Here is a 17,735-nt window from a genome sequence, read left to right on the forward strand (position 1 = left end):
ACAATGAGCATCTAACGAAGCTCAATCCACTGGGAGTTGAATCTTCCAGCAACTTGGGCCCAGTTGGTTCTAACCAGCTTTTTTTGGTCATATGCCCAATGGAGCTATCATTCTTTTAAAAGTTGTGCCCTGCCCCCTTCCCTCCTGTCTCCCTATTCAACCAACAGAATTCACAGGGGCTGCAAGGAAGGAAGCCACAACTTTAATGAGAAGCTTGAGATTCCTTTTTATTCCAAGATGCTTAACATTTCCCACTGATTTGCCTACATAGCCTTATCCTCCCAGTTAGATGTGCTTAACACTCTGGGCATCTTCTTACTGTAGGTATGTATTTTTCTGCTAAGATAATCAAATATGCCAGTAGGGCTGAAGGAAGCAAAACAGAGCCATGGATAAGACAATTTCCCCGGCGCATAAAATGCAAAGGGGCTCTGAGCAGAGATGGCATGCCGAACGTCCAGGAGCACTGGGGAGATGTCGGGATCAGAGGAGGTTTTCATTAACCGGAGAAAACTACGTTCGCTAAGGATATAGTCCTGGCCGTAGTCCTCTTGCACTTCAGGGGAGAGGTTGTCCAGGACAGTTCTCTCCAGCTTCTCCCACATTTGACTCGTGCCTGAGATGTCTGAGATGCGAGGAAAAAAAGAGAGGCTCAGATGCTGGGAAGGCCAGAACAGGCATGTCCTACCCCTGATTGGGAAAAAGGCTCTTATGAATTGGCTTCTGTTAGGAAGGACATTCCCAAATGCCTTTTAAAGTAAGTGTTTTGCTTTTTTATTTTTTTAAGATTTTTGGATGTGCGTCATTTTTAAAGTCTCTACTGAATTTGTTACAAAATTATTTCTGTTGTTGATGTTCTGGGTTGTTGTTTTTTTTTTTTTTGGTCAGAGAGGCATGTGGAATCTTAGCTCTCCCACCAGGGATTGAACCCACACCCCCTGCATTGGAAGGTGAAGTCTTAACCACTTGACCTCCAGGGAAATCCTAAAGTATGTGCTTTATAATGGCAATTCTATTCTTTTAAACAGGCATACAGAACAGGGCACAGAGGACTAGGTTTCCACAAACTGAACAGCTCATGTAACCAGCAGCCAGACCAAGAAGAGGAAAAACCAGCCAAGGCTGCTTTCCCAGAAGCAACTGTTCCAATGAACAGAATAGAGTTTTACCTGACTTTAAATGCATGCACACATGGGTACATGTATTGTGTAGTCAATAGCTTTCCATTCTGTAAGCATACCATAAATTATTGATCTGTTATACTATGATGGCCATTGGGGTTGTTTTCAATTTGAGGCTCTTACAAAGAGTACTGCCATAAACATTCTAGTACATATCTTTTCATGACTGTTATATACAATATAAAATATAATGTATGTATCATCTATGCCAACGTACCAAGTCACCTCTGTCCGACTCTTTTCAACCCTATGGGCTGTGGCCCGTCAGGCCCCTCTATTCACTTTTAAAAGTATAGCAGTAATGCCTGTGTATAAAGTTAAATATATAACATTGGGAATTCCCTGGTAGCCTAGTGGTTGGAATTCCAGGTTTCCACTGCCATTGCCCAGGCTAAATCTTTGGTCAGGGAAGGTCCCAAAAGCCTTTCAGCCAAAAAAGAATAAAAAGTTAAAAAATAAATAATTTTGAACATGATTTTTTTTAACATGATTTTATCTATTTAATAAATATAATTTTCATTTTAAATAACACATTAAAATTTAACACATAATGATATGTGATTAAATATATAACCACAATTTAATATAGAAGTAAATTCTTGCTTATTATAGAAAATTTAATAATATCTATGTGCTGTGCTGCGCTTAGTCACTCAGTCACGTCCAACTTTTTATGACCTCATGGACTGTAGCCCACCAGGCTCCCCTGTCCATGGAATTCTCCAGGCAAGAATACTGGAGTGGGTTGCCATGCCCTCCTCCAGGGGATCTTCCCAACCCAGGATCGAACCCAGGTCTCCCTCATTACAGGCCGACTCTTTACCATCTGAACCCCCAGGGAAGCCCAAGAATACTGGAGTGGGTAACCTACTCCTTCTCTAGGGGATCTTCCTGACCCAGGAATCAAATCAAGGTCTCCTGCATTGCAGACAGGTTCTTTACCAGCTGAGCTACCAGGGGAGCCCAAAAATATCTATATATTTACTTTAAAATATAGTAGCAATGTCTGCTTATTGTATAAATAATGAATAATAAGAAGATGCATTTTTTAAAAATTAATCTCCTCTGAGGTCACTCACAGTTTTGTGTGTCCTTTTACAGTCCCTTCTACTTCATAAACATATACGTGTATGTTTGACTTCAGCTTAACTTCATTTCATTTGTGTTTTCACAAACAAAACACAGAAAGGATCATACTATATGTGTTTTCATTGGAAAACACATAGACTATGTATTCTTTGTTTGCAGGTTTTGGTTTTGGTTTGCTTGCTTAGTAATAAATCACAGACCTGCCTCCTGGTCAATAGCTCAAGGTTTAAACCAGAGCTGCAGAATTTTCCACTGAGCAGTTTTTAGTCACTGCTTCTTAACCAAAGGACGACCCAGTCGTTCCTAGGTTTCCCCATTTCAGGCAGCGCTGCCATCAACAACCTTGCACAATATATTCTTTTGTTTTTCACCCTTTACTTCTTTGGGATACTGTCCCCAGAGGGTGATGATCTGGTCAAAAAGCAGGTATATTTTGAATTTTAATAGCTACTGCCAGATTACTTTCCAGAAAGGTTGTAGCAACCCACACTCCCTCCTGCAAAGTGTGTGATTGCACACAGGTTGCCGTGGGGGTGAGTCTTGTTTGCCAGCCTGGCTGACTCCTGGATATCAGAACAGCGAGGGAGCCTGGCTAATCCAGTTATACTCAAGGAAATGCAAACAGGGTTTCAACTGCTCATTTCTTTTCATGAAGGCATGACACCCTGACACCCATACTTAAAGAAATGATTACCCTGACAATTACCACTCACCACTCGGGGGTTTCTTTGACTTGGAATGCATGTTTGCATGATCTATGGTTCCTCCAGCTGCTTCTTCCCTAGTCTCTGCTCTCACAGACTAGGGGGGTTTCTTTTCCTCTCCACTTCCTCCCTCCCTGAACATCTCATGGACTTTCTAACCACTCTTGCACCTGCCCTGTTCACAATCCCCAAAGCTATGTTTATTGATGACAAAGCCACCAGCCTTTGATCAAACTTCATCTACGTCTTCTGACATACAGTTGCCCATCCCCTGCCACTTTGAGGCCATACACCATAAAACTGTTAAGATGACCTGGTTCCAAATCCAAACACTACCTCATCTCAGCTCTGGGGCTTGAGAAATTCCTTAACTCCTCTGAGCCGCAGTTTTCTACCTACGAAATGGGATTATTATGATGCCTACCTCATGTGTGCTCAGCTGCTCAGTCGTGTCGAATCTTTGTGACCCCCATGGACTGTAGCCCACCAGGCTCCTCCATCCGTGGGTTTTCCCAGGCAAGAATACTGGAGTGGGTTGTCATTTCCTTCTCCAGGGGATCACATAAAATCTTAAAATGTGCTTGGAGTGCAAAATGTTTTAGCTATTTTTATTGCAAGGGACCCCAAAAATCTGATGTCTCCTTGAATGTCTTCAGAAATTCTGTGTCCCTAAAGATTCCTTTCCTCATCTCCCAATTCAAATGTCATTCTCCAAACATAAGTCCTCAGCCCTTTATCATCTGGCCTCTTGCCTTTAGAGAGCCCAGCAAATATCAGCTTTATTTTTCATTTTACTTATTCTTTTTGGCCCCACTGTGTGGCATGTGGTGGGATCTTCCCCATGATCAGGGGGTTGAACCCCAACCCCCTCAGTGGAAGCATGGAGTGCTAACCACTGGACTGCCAGTGAAGTGAAAGACACTGCTCAGTCATGTCTGACTCTTTGAGATCCCAGGGACTATACAGTCCATGGAATTCTCCAGGCCAGAGTACTGGAGTGGGTAGCCTTTCCTTCTCCAGAGGATTTTCCCAACCCAGGGACTGAACCCAGATCTCTCACATTGCAGACAGATTCTTTACCAATTGAGCCACAAGGGAAGCCCAAGAATACTGCAGTGGGTAGCCCATCCCTTCTCCAGCGGATCTTCCCCACCCAGGAATCAAACCAGGGTCTCCTGCATTGCAGGTGGATTCTGAGCTCTCAGGAAAGCCCACTGGGCCGCCAGGGTAGTCCCCAAATGTCAGCTGTAAATTGAGAGGAGCTTAGTTTATGATATAAAAGAACCAGGCACTACACCAAGGGATCTGATTTCTAATTCCCCACCATTGTGGTGTCATAGATGTCCATGCTGGAATATCTGTTACCCACCCTACTGCAGTGTCCTCACCTGGTGAATGATATCAATTAAACGTACCCCTCAGGGCTGTGATGTAAATTAAGACATATACAGAAAGGATGGGAGTAAAATTGGAATGATAATTAAGGGAACAATTTAGAATTATCCAGTAAAGTTGAAGATAATGAAAATCTATGATCCAGTCATCTCATTCCTGGGTATGTGTCGTAGGAAAAGCCACACACACACACACACACACACACACACACACACTACAGTACGTGTGCCAGGAGCTCCACAGAATTGTTCACAATTGTCCAAAGAAGAAAGAAAGAAAGGAGAAAAAGTCACTCAGTCGTGTCTGACTCTTTGCAACCCCATGAACTGTAGCCTGCCAGGCTACTCTGTCCATGGAATTCTCCAGTCCAGAATACTGGAGTGGGTAGACATTCCCTTCTCCAGGGGATCTTTTTGACCCAGGGATCGAACCCAGATCTCCTGCATTACAGCCAGATTCTTTACCGTCTGAGCTACCAGGGAAGTCCAAAGCAACCCAAATATCCCATTGATAGTAGAAAAATTTGTGGCATATTCACAGAATACGACACAGCAATGAAAATGAATGAATTACAGCTATGTACAGCACAGATGAATTGTGAAAACATAATATTTTGTGAAAAAAGACAGACACAAAAGATTACATACATGTTGATTCTGTTCAAAGCTCAAAAACCAATAAAGCCAAACTATTGTTTGAGGATGCATGCATTCATTAAACACTGTCAAGAACAGCAAATAAACAAGTGTTAGAAAAAGTGCAGGAGGTTAAGGGTTGCAGGGAGGAGAGAGCTAAAAGTGAAGAGGACCATATGGGGGCTTCTGGGAGCTGGGGATGCTTTGTTTTTTTATCTGGATGTTAAGTGCGTTAGTTTCTATAACAATTTACTAAACTGTGTATATGTGATATATTTCTCAATTTAAAAAATAAGACCAACAGCATCAGGAAGGAATGTATGGAAAATGGCTAGTGCCTGATAAGAGCAGCTCCCCCCAAATGCTAGCAATGACAATTCACTGGGTCCTTGAAATAGTCACTTAATTGCAGGGCTGCTGTCTGGTCCATAGTGCATCCCACATCTCTGTGTTAGAAGTTTACGTTGGCTGTGTCAGCAAGCCCTCAATCCTCCTGCCAGTTCACCATTCTCCCCTTTTCCACTAGCTGTCAGGCAGCTCTCTCAGGCTGTCACATTTGGCATCATCTCCGACCCACCCTCCTTTTCCATCAACTCCCCTCAACTCTTCTCCCCACCCAGAGAGTCCCCAAGCTGAAAACCCCTCCCCAGACTTCACCTCCCCCCACCCCATTCCTACTGTTCTGGTCCCACCTCTCAACCTGGATGGGTCAGGTGTCTTTCCCCAGGTTTCCTTCCCAGATGAACCCTTTCACCATCTCCTGGCTCCTCCTGGACAGCTCTGGGAGACTCCTGGCTGCCAAATACTTCAGGACAAAGTTCTGCTTTTCTCTTTGATTTACATCTGGTGTGTCTGAGTTAATATTCAAACCTCTAGGGTTTGTTCCTTAGTGTGTTAGACATCCCTCTCCCACTGTGTGGTTTTTTATTAGACATGCTCTTTTACATCTTCGCTTAAATCATCAATTAAATGTTTGATGGCCCAGAACTAAGGACTGAGCCATGGGGGGGGTCATCTGCCTCTCCCTAGAGTCCAGAGATTCAGCAAGAGGAGAAGAAAGGACAACCATCTCCTCCCAGGGTAGAAGGAGGCAGAGCATATCCATATCCTCCAGAGGGGATGAGGTGGTGTTTGAAAAAATACACGACATCAATATAATTCGTTGGTGTGAGGAAGCAGGGGAGCAATTATACATTGCAAAGCCGGGCACTTGACTGTCAGTGCTTGAAGGGGTGGTGGTGTTGATCCCTGGGTCAGGAAGATTTCCTGGAGGAGGGCATGGCAACCCACTCCAGTATTCTTGCCTGTGGAATCCCATGGACAGAGGGGCCTAGAGGGCTACAGTCCACAGGGTCGCAAAGAGTTGGACACTACTGAAGCGACTGATACACGCTTAAAGGAGGCCCACCCATCCCAACCCCATTTTGGCCCACCACTGGCGGGGTTGATTGGACCTCTGTCAGAACAGAACCTCTGTCAGAATCTCTTCCAGAATGAACACTGCAGGGCTCTTGGGCTCAGACACCTACTCGTCTTGAAGCCTCCGGGCTGGATGACAGAGACTTTAACTCCCCATTTGGACAGCTCTTGTCGCAGGATTGATGAAAACATGATCAGAGCTGCCTTGGATGAGCCATAGGCTGCCATCTTCTGCATTGGAACCCCTCCTAGGGAACAACGAGAGGAAAAAAAAAAAAAATCAGGTCTGAGGTTTTTATTTGTTCATCCACTAAGTTTTTAGATGGTACCTACTTCACGCCAGGAGCTGGTATCAGCGATGACTAAGGCAGACCAAGGAAGACAAGAGCCCCTGGTACCCAAGTGTGTATTCCTGGTCACGCTGTTTTCTGGCTTCCTTTCCTTCTGCTTCCCACTGCTGTTCCATCGCAGCTGGTCCAATGACAAACCAAGTGTAAGACTCAGACTCTCCCAGCAACGAAGCTAATGTAATAAAGAGCAGCTGCCCAACCTCTGACCTTCTGGTTTGGCCAACCTACATTCTGAGGTCCTGGGTGGACATACGTTGAGGGAAGGAGGGGTAGAATGGGCACTGTTCACGCCATTACTGTACTTGTATTTGGGCTTAACACATTGCCACAAGGAGTAATAGACACCACAGAACTGTGGGACATCTCTGTAAGAGGGTATGACCAGTCAGAATGGCCATCATCAAAAAGACTCTAAGTAATAAATGCTGGAGAGAGTTTGGAGAAAAGGGAACCCAATTACTGTGGACAGTGACTGCAGCCACGAAATGAAAAGATGCTTGCTCCTGGGCAGAAAATTGCAGCCCAGTAAAACTGGGGGGCAGAGAACACAGGCATTGAAGAGATATCTAGAAGAGCTAATATCAATTAGCATTATTCTTCTTACATGATTATTAAAGCTTTGGTCTCAGACTTCCCTGATGATCCAGCTGTTAAGACCCCACGCTTCCAGTGCAAAGGGTTCAGGTTTGACCCCTGGTGGGGAACCTAAGATCTCACAGGCCAGGCGGTGCAGCAAAAAAAAAAATTTTTTTTAATAAATCTTTGGCCTGGCTCACATAACTTCCTTTTGGGAAACACTCTCCCTTACCCCTCTGTCTTTGCAGGAAGGCTGTCAGTCAGGGGTATTGTCATCATCAAGAGAGGCTGACTGGCCAATCATGCTCTTGCATCCCCTGGCCATGGAGACTGGGTTGGGGCTGTCCATGTGACCTCATCTGAGCAGAGTCCTGATATAGGTTGTGGAAGGGAGATAGCTTTACATTTATTCCTGGATTCCTACGTGTGATAATGGTGAAACATTAGAACTCCTGGGGCCGATTTTGTCACCACCTCACAGAAGGTAAGCAAAAGTGGCGACAAGCGAGTTCAGAAAGCTAGAGATGGAGGGTTGTGGACCAAAATGGAAATGGAGCTGGGAGAAGAATTTATGATGACCTTGAAGCTTGTTTGCAACCAGTCAGTGAGCTCATAAACTCCTGCTTCCTTCTTTAAGTTCCTTTGAGGTTTGGCCCTGTCACTTAAAAGAAAGAGTCCTGAGGCTTAACTGATGTAATTTCAATATAGTATCTGGCAACTAATATTAAACTCTGATTCCTGCTTGCCACACATTTAAGCAGCTTCTTATTGAAGTGATTAAATTAAGAGTTCAGAATCCAATTCCTTCCTTTGACCCTTGAGAAGGGCCAAAGAAGCTAAAGCAACTTGTTCAAACTTTCAACCCAGTTTGGACAGTTAGACTTGTCATTTCTTGGACGTTTTTAGAGATGAGGAGTACGTGGCCAGCTGGAAGACAGGTTAGCAGAGGGCAGCAGTTAAGGGCTGGCTTCCGGAGCCACCTGTGCCTGTGTTCAAAGCCAGCTAAAGTTAGGAAAACCAGTTCATGTTTATGATGCCAGTCTTTTGAACTGTAAATCAAGATGGTTGTGAAAGCTGAGTGAGTGGCATAAAACAGGCTCTCTAATAGACCTTCCTGTTATTTGCGCAGGCACTGGGTTGTTTAAAAGCTCCTCCAGGTGATTCCAGTGGTCAGATTTGGTTGTTAAATCCTTCTCAAGAACATCTCTGGACTTTTTCCATTTATTTCTGTCTTCTGGAAGTGTAAATGTTAATACAGCTTGGGACCTAGGAAAACTGAGGTCTATGTTTTAGTTGTAGAAGTTGTGACTCAGAAGTTGGATAGTGACCTGGCATTGCTGTCTTATCTTTGATCTAAGTCTCGGAGATATGGGAGGGGGTGAGGGGGAGGGCAGGGGTAATGTATATTGTGTTTAAAGAGACTGAAATTAAATCTAAGGCTATGCTGGAAGAAAATGTTCCTTGTTTATATGTTTGGTTTTGATTGGTCTTGAGCTGTATATGCCTTGGTCAAAATATATTTCCTTTAAATTATGTTGAGTGAAAGCATGTCTCCAAAGGTTGCATACTGTATGACTCCATTTATATTACAATCTTGAAATAAAATTATACAGATGGAGAATAGATTCGTGATCGCCAGAAGTTGGGGTAAGGGTGTGGATATAGTCCTGAAAGGGATATCTCAGGGGATCCTTGTGCCGAAACATTCTGTATTTTGATTGTGTTGGTGGTTTTAGAAAGCTATGCATATGATGAAACTGCACAAAATTACAAACACACACATAAATGGGTGCAGATAAAACTGGTGTAGTCTGAATAAGCTCTGTGCATGGTACCGATGGTTCCGATGTCACACTATAATTATGCAAAATGTTATCTTTAGGGAAGGCTGAGTGAAGGGCCAACAGGACTTCCCAGTCCATTTCCTTGCAGCTTCCTGAGAATCTATACTTACTTCCAAATAAAAAGTTTTAAAAGGCATATTCTCTTTAAGACATCTTAGGGCAGGAGAATTGCCTAGCTCCCATGTAGGTCTTTGGATGTACCAAGATCATAAGGTCTCTTAACATTTTGGTAAATAAAACTAAAAATTTAAGTTTTTTTTTTTTTTTAAGCTTGTCGTGGGAGGCCCACAGACTTCCCTGGTGGCTCAGTGGTAAAGAATTCGCCTGCCAATGCAGGAGACATGGGTTCGATCCCTGGGTCGGGAAGATTCCCTGGAGAAGGAAATGGCAACCCACTCCAGTATTCTTGAGGGGAATCCCATGGACAGAGGAGCCTGGCAGGCTACAGTCCATGGGGTTGCAAAAGAGTTAGACATGACTTAGCAATTAAATAACAACAAATAGAAGACCCCCAAATCAAGGTCTGGATAATCTGAAACATAAAAGATGAGCCCTCTAAGCACACCCAGTGTTAAACATTTCTGCTGAGGCTGCAAGCAAATTTAAAGTGACAGTGTACTGTTCGTCACTCCATCCCACATGCACCCCCATCACAGACTTGGCTAATGCAAAAGCAAAACTTTGCATTAGAGGGGTACTCGCTTCAGTTCAGTTCAGTTCAGTCGCTCAGTCATGTCTGACTCTTTGCAATCCCGTGAATTGCAGCACGCCAGGCCTCCCTGTCCATCACCAACTCCTGGAGTTTACTAAAACTCATATCCATTGAGTCGGTGATTCCACCCAGCCTCTGTTGTCCACTTCTCCTCCTGCCCCCAATCCCTCCCAGCATCAGGGTCTTTTCAAATGAGTCAACTCTTTGCATGAGGTGGCCAAAGTATTGGAGTTTCAGCTTCAGCATCAGTCCTTCCAATGAACACCCAGGACTGATCTCCTTTAGGATGGACTGGTTGGCTCTCTGTGCAGTCCAAGGGACTCTCAAGAGTTTGGCACTCAGCTTTCTTCACAGTCCAATTCTCACATCCATACATGATCACTGGAAAAACCATAGCCTTGACTAGACAGACCTTTGTTGGCAAAGTAATGTCTCTGCTTTTTAATATGCTATCTAGGCTGGTCATAACTTTCATAAAAGAGTAAGTGTCTTTTAATTTCATGGCTGCAGTGACCATCTGCAGTGATTTTGGAGCCCCAAAAAATAAAGTCTGACACTTTTTCCACTGTTTCCCCATCTATTTCCCATGAAGTGATGGGACTAGATGCCATGACCTTAGTTTTCTGAATGTTGAGCTTTAAGCCAACTTTTTCACTCTCCTCTTTCACTTTCATCAAGAGGCTTTTTAGTTCCTCTTCACTTTCTGCCATAAGGGTGGTGTCATCTGCATATCTGAGGCTATTGATATTCTCCCAGCAATCTTGATTCCTGCTTGTGCTTTTTCCAGCCCAGAGTTTCTCTTGATGTACTCTGCATAGAAGTTAAATAAGCAGGGTGACAATATACAGCCTTGACGTACTCCTTTTATATGGAACCAGTCTGTTGTTCCATGTCCAGTTCTAACTATTGCTTCCTGACCTGAATATAGGTTTCTCAGTAGGCAGGTCAGGTGGTCTGGTATTCCCATCTCTTTCAGAAGTTTCCACAGTTTATTGTGATCCACACAGTCAAAGGCTTTGGCATAGTCAATAAAGTAGAAATCGATGGATGTTTTTCTGGAACTCTTTTGCTTTTTCGATGACCCAGCGGATTTTGGCAATTTGATCTCTGGTTCCTCTGCCTTTTCTAAAACCAGCTTGAACATCTGGAAGTTCACGGTTCACGTATTACTGAAGCCTGGCTTGGAGAATTTCGAGCATTACTTTGCTAGTGTGTGAGATGAGTTCAATTGTGTGGTAGTTTGAACATTCGCTTAGGAGATATTAAAATTGAATGCTCGGGTTCCTGTCAATAGATTCTAAGTAGCCAGCACTGGTAAACAGCCCAGAATATGGGGTGACCTGCTATTAAGCAACTTAATGGAACAGCCAGGCAACAAGGGGACTTGTTTTAACCACCTGCGTACAAACTTATGGACTATTTTGCTGCTGCTGCTGTTGCTGAGTTGCTAAGTCATGTCTAACGTTTTGCAACCCCATGGACTATAGCCACCAGGCTCCTCTGTCCATGGGATTTCCCAAGCAAGAATACTGGAGTGGGCTGCCCTTTCCTCCTCCAGGTGATCTTCCTGACCCAGGAATTGAACCTGCATCTCCTGCATTGGCAGGTGGAATCTTTACCACTGAGCCACCAGGGAAGCCCTGGACTCTTTCCATCCTTCACAACTGCAAACCATCTGTCTCTACTTGGTGGAGCCACCATGAATGCAGCATCCCACCCGCTCCTAAACCTACCAGTCTCCCCCACCCAGTTTTTCTGCCTCGGGGAACTACTCAGTGACTCTGTTGTCTGGCAAGAACAAACTCAACATTCACATTTGTCATCAGTCTGGGGTTCCTTGTCTTGGACTTCATGGTGGCCATGGCTAAAGCAGAGGGAACCCTGAAGTTACACATTTATAGTCAGGGTCCTGTGTCCACAGCAGCTTTCTCATTCTCTAATATCTTCCCAAGACAGTACTCTCATGACCTTGTCTCAGGAGAAAGTAGTGAGGGCTCCCAGCTGGTTTCTGCTTCCTCCAAGGTCAAGTGAGCCAATTCAAGTAACAAAGTCCAGGGAATTCCCTGGCTGTCCAGGGGTTAGTGCTTCCCTGCTGGGGGCCAGGGTTCAATCCCTGGTCAGGGATCTAAGATTCCCCACCTCCATCCCCCTCCCCCAAAAAGGAACAAAGTTCATTACTATATTGCACCTTTCCAACTCAAGAACACAGACCAGGGCTTCCGTGGTAGTCCAGTGATTAAGATTCCATGCTTCCACTGCAGGGGACATGGGTTTGATGCCCTAGTTGGGGAAGTTCTGCATGCTACGAAATGCAGGCAAAAGGAGGAAAAAAAGAACACAGACCAACCCAGGAGAGATAGGTTTGCTTACCTCGTTTAGGTATGGATAACAGAAATTTGAGATTAACAGCATCTCCCCAGTCCCTGAGGATTCAGCAAACTGTTCAGTATCGAAAGAAATATCTAAGACCTTGTTCAAAGTCTGATTGAGAAGCAGCAGCAGCAGCTGGGAGTCTATTAGAAGTGCAAGCCCTCAGGTCCCACTCCAGACCCACTGAATCAGAAATTCTGGGGGTGAGAGCAGGATTTTTTTCTTACTGTGATAAAATACACAAAATGTAAAATTCACCATCTAACCTTTTTAAGGTGTAAAATTCAGTGGCTTTTAGTATGTTTACAATATTGCACAACCAACAGTACTATTTGGTTCTGTATTTTCAATGCCCCAAAAGGAAACCCCATACCTCTCATGGCTTTTCCCTCCAGGCCCTGAGAACCACTAACCTGCTTTCTGTCTCTATGGGTTTGCCTGTTTTGGACTGTCCCAAAATGTGGCCTTTTGTGGCTGGCCCCTGTCATTTAGCACGATCTTCTCAAGGTTCACCCTTCAGCTTTGTTCCTTTTTGTGGATTAATAATATTCCACTGTGTGGACAGACCACATTATGTTCATCAGTTCATCAGTTGATGGACATTTGGGTTGTTTCCATCTCTAGCTAATATAAATAATGATGCTATGAAGACCTGTGTAAAAGTTTTTGTTTGAACACCAGTTTTCTGCTATCTTAAGTACATACTTAGGAGTAGAATTGCTGAATCATACTGTAACTCTATGTTTAATTTATTGAGGAACTGCCAAATGTTTTCCACAGTGGGGGCACCGTGTTACATTCCCACTAGCAATTCAGGAGAGTTTCAGTTCCTCCACATCCTGGCAGATCAACTGTTGCTTTCTGATTTTTCATGACAGTCATCCTAGTGGGTGTGAAATATTACCTCACTGAAGTTTTGGTTTCCTGTCATTGTTTTTAAGTAGCCCTCTTGCTGGTATTAATGCATCCAAAGTTTAAAAAAATTGTCCAGGTAGCATTCACTTAGGAACTAGTTATGGAAATACAGAATCTTAAGCCCTCTCAGACCAATTCAGTCAAATCCTGCATTTTAACAAGGCCACCCGATGCAAAAGCAGACTCATTGGAAAAGACTCTGATGATGAGAAAAATTAAAAGCAAAAGGAGAAGGGGGCAACAGAGGATGAGATGGTTGGATGGCATCACCGACTTGACATGAGTTTGAGCAAACTCGGGGAAATAGTGAAGGATAGGGGAGCCTGGCGTGCTGCAGTCCATGGGGTCACAAAGAGTCAGACACAAATGAGCGACTGAACAACAAGCAGGTGATCACCGTACACAGTGTTTGAGAAGCACTGATGTAGGCAACAGCCCCCAACTGCTAACACTTCCTCATCATTGCTTAAACATACTAGAGTTAGGGTCTGTGGTTTTTCTGTTTGTTTTGGGGGTTTTTTGTCCCCCATTTTTGCCTGGTATCTCCTTGTTTGGTAGTCTGAAAGAGTGAGAGGAACACAGAATTTGGAGGAAAAAAACAGACCTGGGTACCAACCCTGACTCCACTGCTTACCAGCTGGATGATCCTGGGCTAGAGTGTTCTTGATCTAAAAGGAATTAAAGTGCTCCGGCCTGGTGCACTGGGAAGACCCAGAGGAATCGGGTGGAGAGGGAGGTGGGAGAGGGGATCGGGATGGGGAATACGTGTAAATCCATGGCTGATTCATATCAATGTATGACAAAACCCACTGAAGTGTTGTGAAGTAATTAGCCTCCAACTAATAAAAAAAAAAATTAAAAATTAAAAATTAAAAAAAAAATAAAAAATAAATAAATAAAAGGAATTAGTCTCTGCATCCTGTAGATGTTAGAAATGAATGACTTCAAGTATGTAAGCATCTAATTAAACTCAGCACAAAGACGTTCACTCCATCTTGCTCTCCTCTCTACCCATTGTCCTACGGTTGCCCTGGCTAGTTTTAAGGAAGTAGATCTCATTTTTGGCTTCCTCTCACATCACTGAGCAGCTGAAACTGGCTGAATGATTTGCCAGATGGTTCCCTTAAGGCAGCTAGTTCGGCAAGGAAAAAAAAAAAAAATCCAGGCATGATCCCATAGTCAGTATCTACCTATTAGGGCTTCCCTGGTGGCTCAGTCGGTAAAGAATCTGCCTGCAGGACAGGAGATACGGGGTTCAATTCCTGGGTTGGAGGATCCTCTGGAGAAGGAAATGGCAACCCACTCCAGTACTCTCACCTGGGAAACCCCATGGACAGAGTTGCCTGGTGGGATACAGTCCCTGAGGTCACAAGAGTTGGACACGACTTAGTGACTAAACCACCACATGGACTAAGTCAAACTGAACTCAAGGTTGGATCTACCGATACCCATAACTTGTAGACTTGTAAGACTCTCTGTGAGGCCACTGACTTTGGTGCAAAGTAATTTTCAAACATTTTTAAATAGCTTGATGAGCTGGGTGTCAACTACAAATCGTCACTTGCCAAGATCATTGCCAATGACTGAATAACAAGGGCATTCACCGTCTGCCTCTGCGAAGATTGAACCCTGCACTGTTGCGGCTGTTGACTTTTAACACCCCCTGAGGGAGATGAGGGTGGAGTAAGGCACTCTGTGCTCCAGGCAATCTGGTGGCCTGGGTCTTTAGATAGATGTTTTAGGAACAGATTCTATAACCTCAATCTTTCCATCTCCTCATATCTAAAAAAGCAATAAATCCCTTCATGGTCGCATCAGATCCTCGTGACTAGCAGAAACCTTTTTGTAAATGAATGTTTAATAGTATTGAACTCCCCCCTTCATCAAAATCTTATATATCCGCCTTCCCCTACTACCTCTTCTGGAACAGTCTCTCAGAACTATCTGAGGTGCTGCCTTCCAGGCTGCAGTCTTCATTTTGCCCCCAATAAAACTCAACTCGCGACTCTCAAGTTCTGCATCTTTTCAGTCGACTTGGGCAACCACTACTGTCTCTCAGTAGAGAGGTCCCTGTTGCTACAGTACCTTCTGCCACTGTGCTAAGTGCTCGAACCCACGGCGCATTTAGCTCTACGGTTGAGACCAGAAGTTCTCAACTGGGGGTGATTCTGTACCCCACCCCCACCCCCAGTGAATACGTGGTAATATCTGCAGGTTTCTCAGCACTGTGGGTGGGTACTACTTACATCAAGTGAATCAAGAACACATGTTGCTAAACATCCTATAGTGCATTAGACAGCCGCCCACAGAAAGAACTAGCCCCCTCGGAAATATCAATAACGTGGAGGCTGGGAAATGCTGCCTTAGACTCAGGTGCGGTGTCACCCTGTCATGACAGAAGGTGAAAGGGACCCATAGACAAGTGGGGTGGCCTGCCCCCAGATCTCCCAGCTAGTGATACAAGAGCACAGTTCAGAGCATGAGCGGCTCAAAATCCCTGATGCCTCAGTTGTTTTTATAAGGTTTGCTTTTAGCTGTTCTCACTCAAGCACAACTTTCAATATAACACAGGTATTTGCTCTGCAATTTCTTAAGAGGACAGCTGGCCAGAAAAGACTTTCAGACCTCTCAAACATAAAGATTTTTTACCTGCCCTTTGTCCCATCAATCAGAGAATCATCTCTCACTTCCTTCAATCCTTGGTTAAATATTTATCAAACTGCCTTGCCGGGATTTAGGTTCAAGAGCTATCCTATTCTGTGGGAGGGATGAGAAACGAACTTTCTTACGGGGAGGGGTAGGGGGTGGGGGGTGGAAATGTCCTCCCAGGTAAGTTGTGGTCAAATCTTGAAGTAGTGACCTATTGGGCTTATCTGCCCAGGAGCCATAGTGTGTGATAGGAAGCAGCAGGATGAAATGCCATGTAGTGTCACAATCAGGCATGGTGATGCCAGCAGTGGGCAAGATAAAAAGCCACAGGGGCACACAGAGCCAGCCTCTTCATGGCAGATGGCCTTTGAGTCTCTTACTCTACTACACGCCAGCTTCAAGGCTGATGCTTAAATCCATGTCATTTCATCCCATCTCACCATGGCCCCAAGAAGGAACAATCATTATTATCCCCTTTGTAAAATGCAGAAGCTGCAACTCAGAGATTCAGGACTTTGTCCTGGGTCACTCCACTGTCAGCGGGAAAGACAGGATCAAAACCTACGCAGTTTATCCCCACTCAGCTTCCTGGCTTTCTCTCCTTTTTGAAACCTGATTCTACCTATATAGCTACATGCTGCCTCTCTTGTTCTTTCTGTTTCTTGTTGCTTTCTTTGGAGAGGGGGAGATGTAGGAGGGAAGGGTGTATTCATAATGTGATTGACTCTTGTGTGCATCTCCTGGAGAAGTCTTTAAAGAAGCAATGTTTCTGCCCTGCCCCAATCCTGAAACTTCCTGTCTACAGGAGTGTTTATACTGACCCTCTTTACACCTGGGTATGGGGGGGAGGCCAAAGCTTGCAGATTAGTAGGCAGAGGAACATGGTAGAGGTGATCCTTTGGGAAAACTCTCTGACATGATGTTAACACAAGATCCCACCTGAATCAGTGGGTGCATCAGTCTTGGTGCATCAGAACATGGGGCCAAAGTTCAATTCCAGTTCTAGCTGCAGGGCTGGTTATGTAACTGTTCTGAAACTTGATTTTCACAACTGCAAAAGGAGGATACAAATACTTTGCAGGCTTGTTGGGATCATATATCTGATGGCATCCCCCAAATGCCTAAAGCCTAATAGTTGTTTGTTTAACTGCTAAGTCATGTCTGACTCTGACCCCACGGACTGTAGCCCGCCAGGCTCCTCTGTCCATGGGATTTTCCAGGCAAGAATACTGGAGTAGGTTGCCATTTCCTTCTCCATAATGCCTAATGGATGTTTCCTAATAATTATTAACATTTATTAGAAGTCTACTATATGCCAGGCACAGCTCTAAGTATTGTAACATCAGTTCTAAATGTACTTATTGGTCACAACTATCCATCTTCCAACCGCTCTTTGACTCTGACTTTCTTGCCTCCCTCTTATAAGGATTCTTGTAGCCGCATCAGACCCACCTAGATAACTCGGGATAACCTCTGCCTTTCAGGTCCTTAACTCAATCATACCTGCAAAGTCCCTTTTGCCAGGTAAGGTCACATAATTCAGGTTCAGGGAATTATGGCGTGGATATATTTGAGAGATCATTATTCTCTGCCAGACCAGTTATCTATTCACAGTATCCTGAGACACTGTCTTTGGGGTTGCTTGCTATGCAGCCTTGAATAACTGGAACAGAGTTATCAGTTCCAGCTTGGCTCCACCTTGCTGATACAAATTTCCATGATAATTCTACATGATATTGTCATGCAGAGGGTGGCCAAGGTGCCAGGCTCAAGACAACCTGAAGGGTCAGGGCAGCCAGGAGCTCCCGGGAGGACTTTGGAGAATGCTTGTTAGTGACTGGCTCTCTCTCTCTCTCCATACTTCCATCCTCAAAATGAGAAAAAGCCAGCATGTAC

General features: G+C 44.4%; 1 protein-coding gene across 2 annotated transcripts in view; it reads right to left on the reverse strand.

Moving 5' to 3' along the window:
* Positions 1-201: 201 nt before the first annotated feature.
* The window catches only part of HSD17B2 (hydroxysteroid 17-beta dehydrogenase 2), an 85,597-nt gene continuing 68,063 nt past the window's right edge, over positions 202-17,735 (reverse strand). For both annotated transcript variants that reach the window (XM_043437847.1, XM_043437846.1), the window contains 2 exons: positions 6,534-6,671; positions 202-625 (listed from right to left, as the gene is read on the reverse strand). In XM_043437847.1, coding sequence (XP_043293782.1) covers positions 264-625; positions 6,534-6,671 — 500 coding nt within the window. In that variant the 3' untranslated portion in view covers positions 202-263. The remainder of the gene's footprint in view (positions 626-6,533; positions 6,672-17,735) is intronic.

This window comes from Cervus canadensis, chromosome 18 (genome assembly GCF_019320065.1).
Source record: "Cervus canadensis isolate Bull #8, Minnesota chromosome 18, ASM1932006v1, whole genome shotgun sequence".
Taxonomy (NCBI): domain Eukaryota; kingdom Metazoa; phylum Chordata; class Mammalia; order Artiodactyla; family Cervidae; genus Cervus; species Cervus canadensis.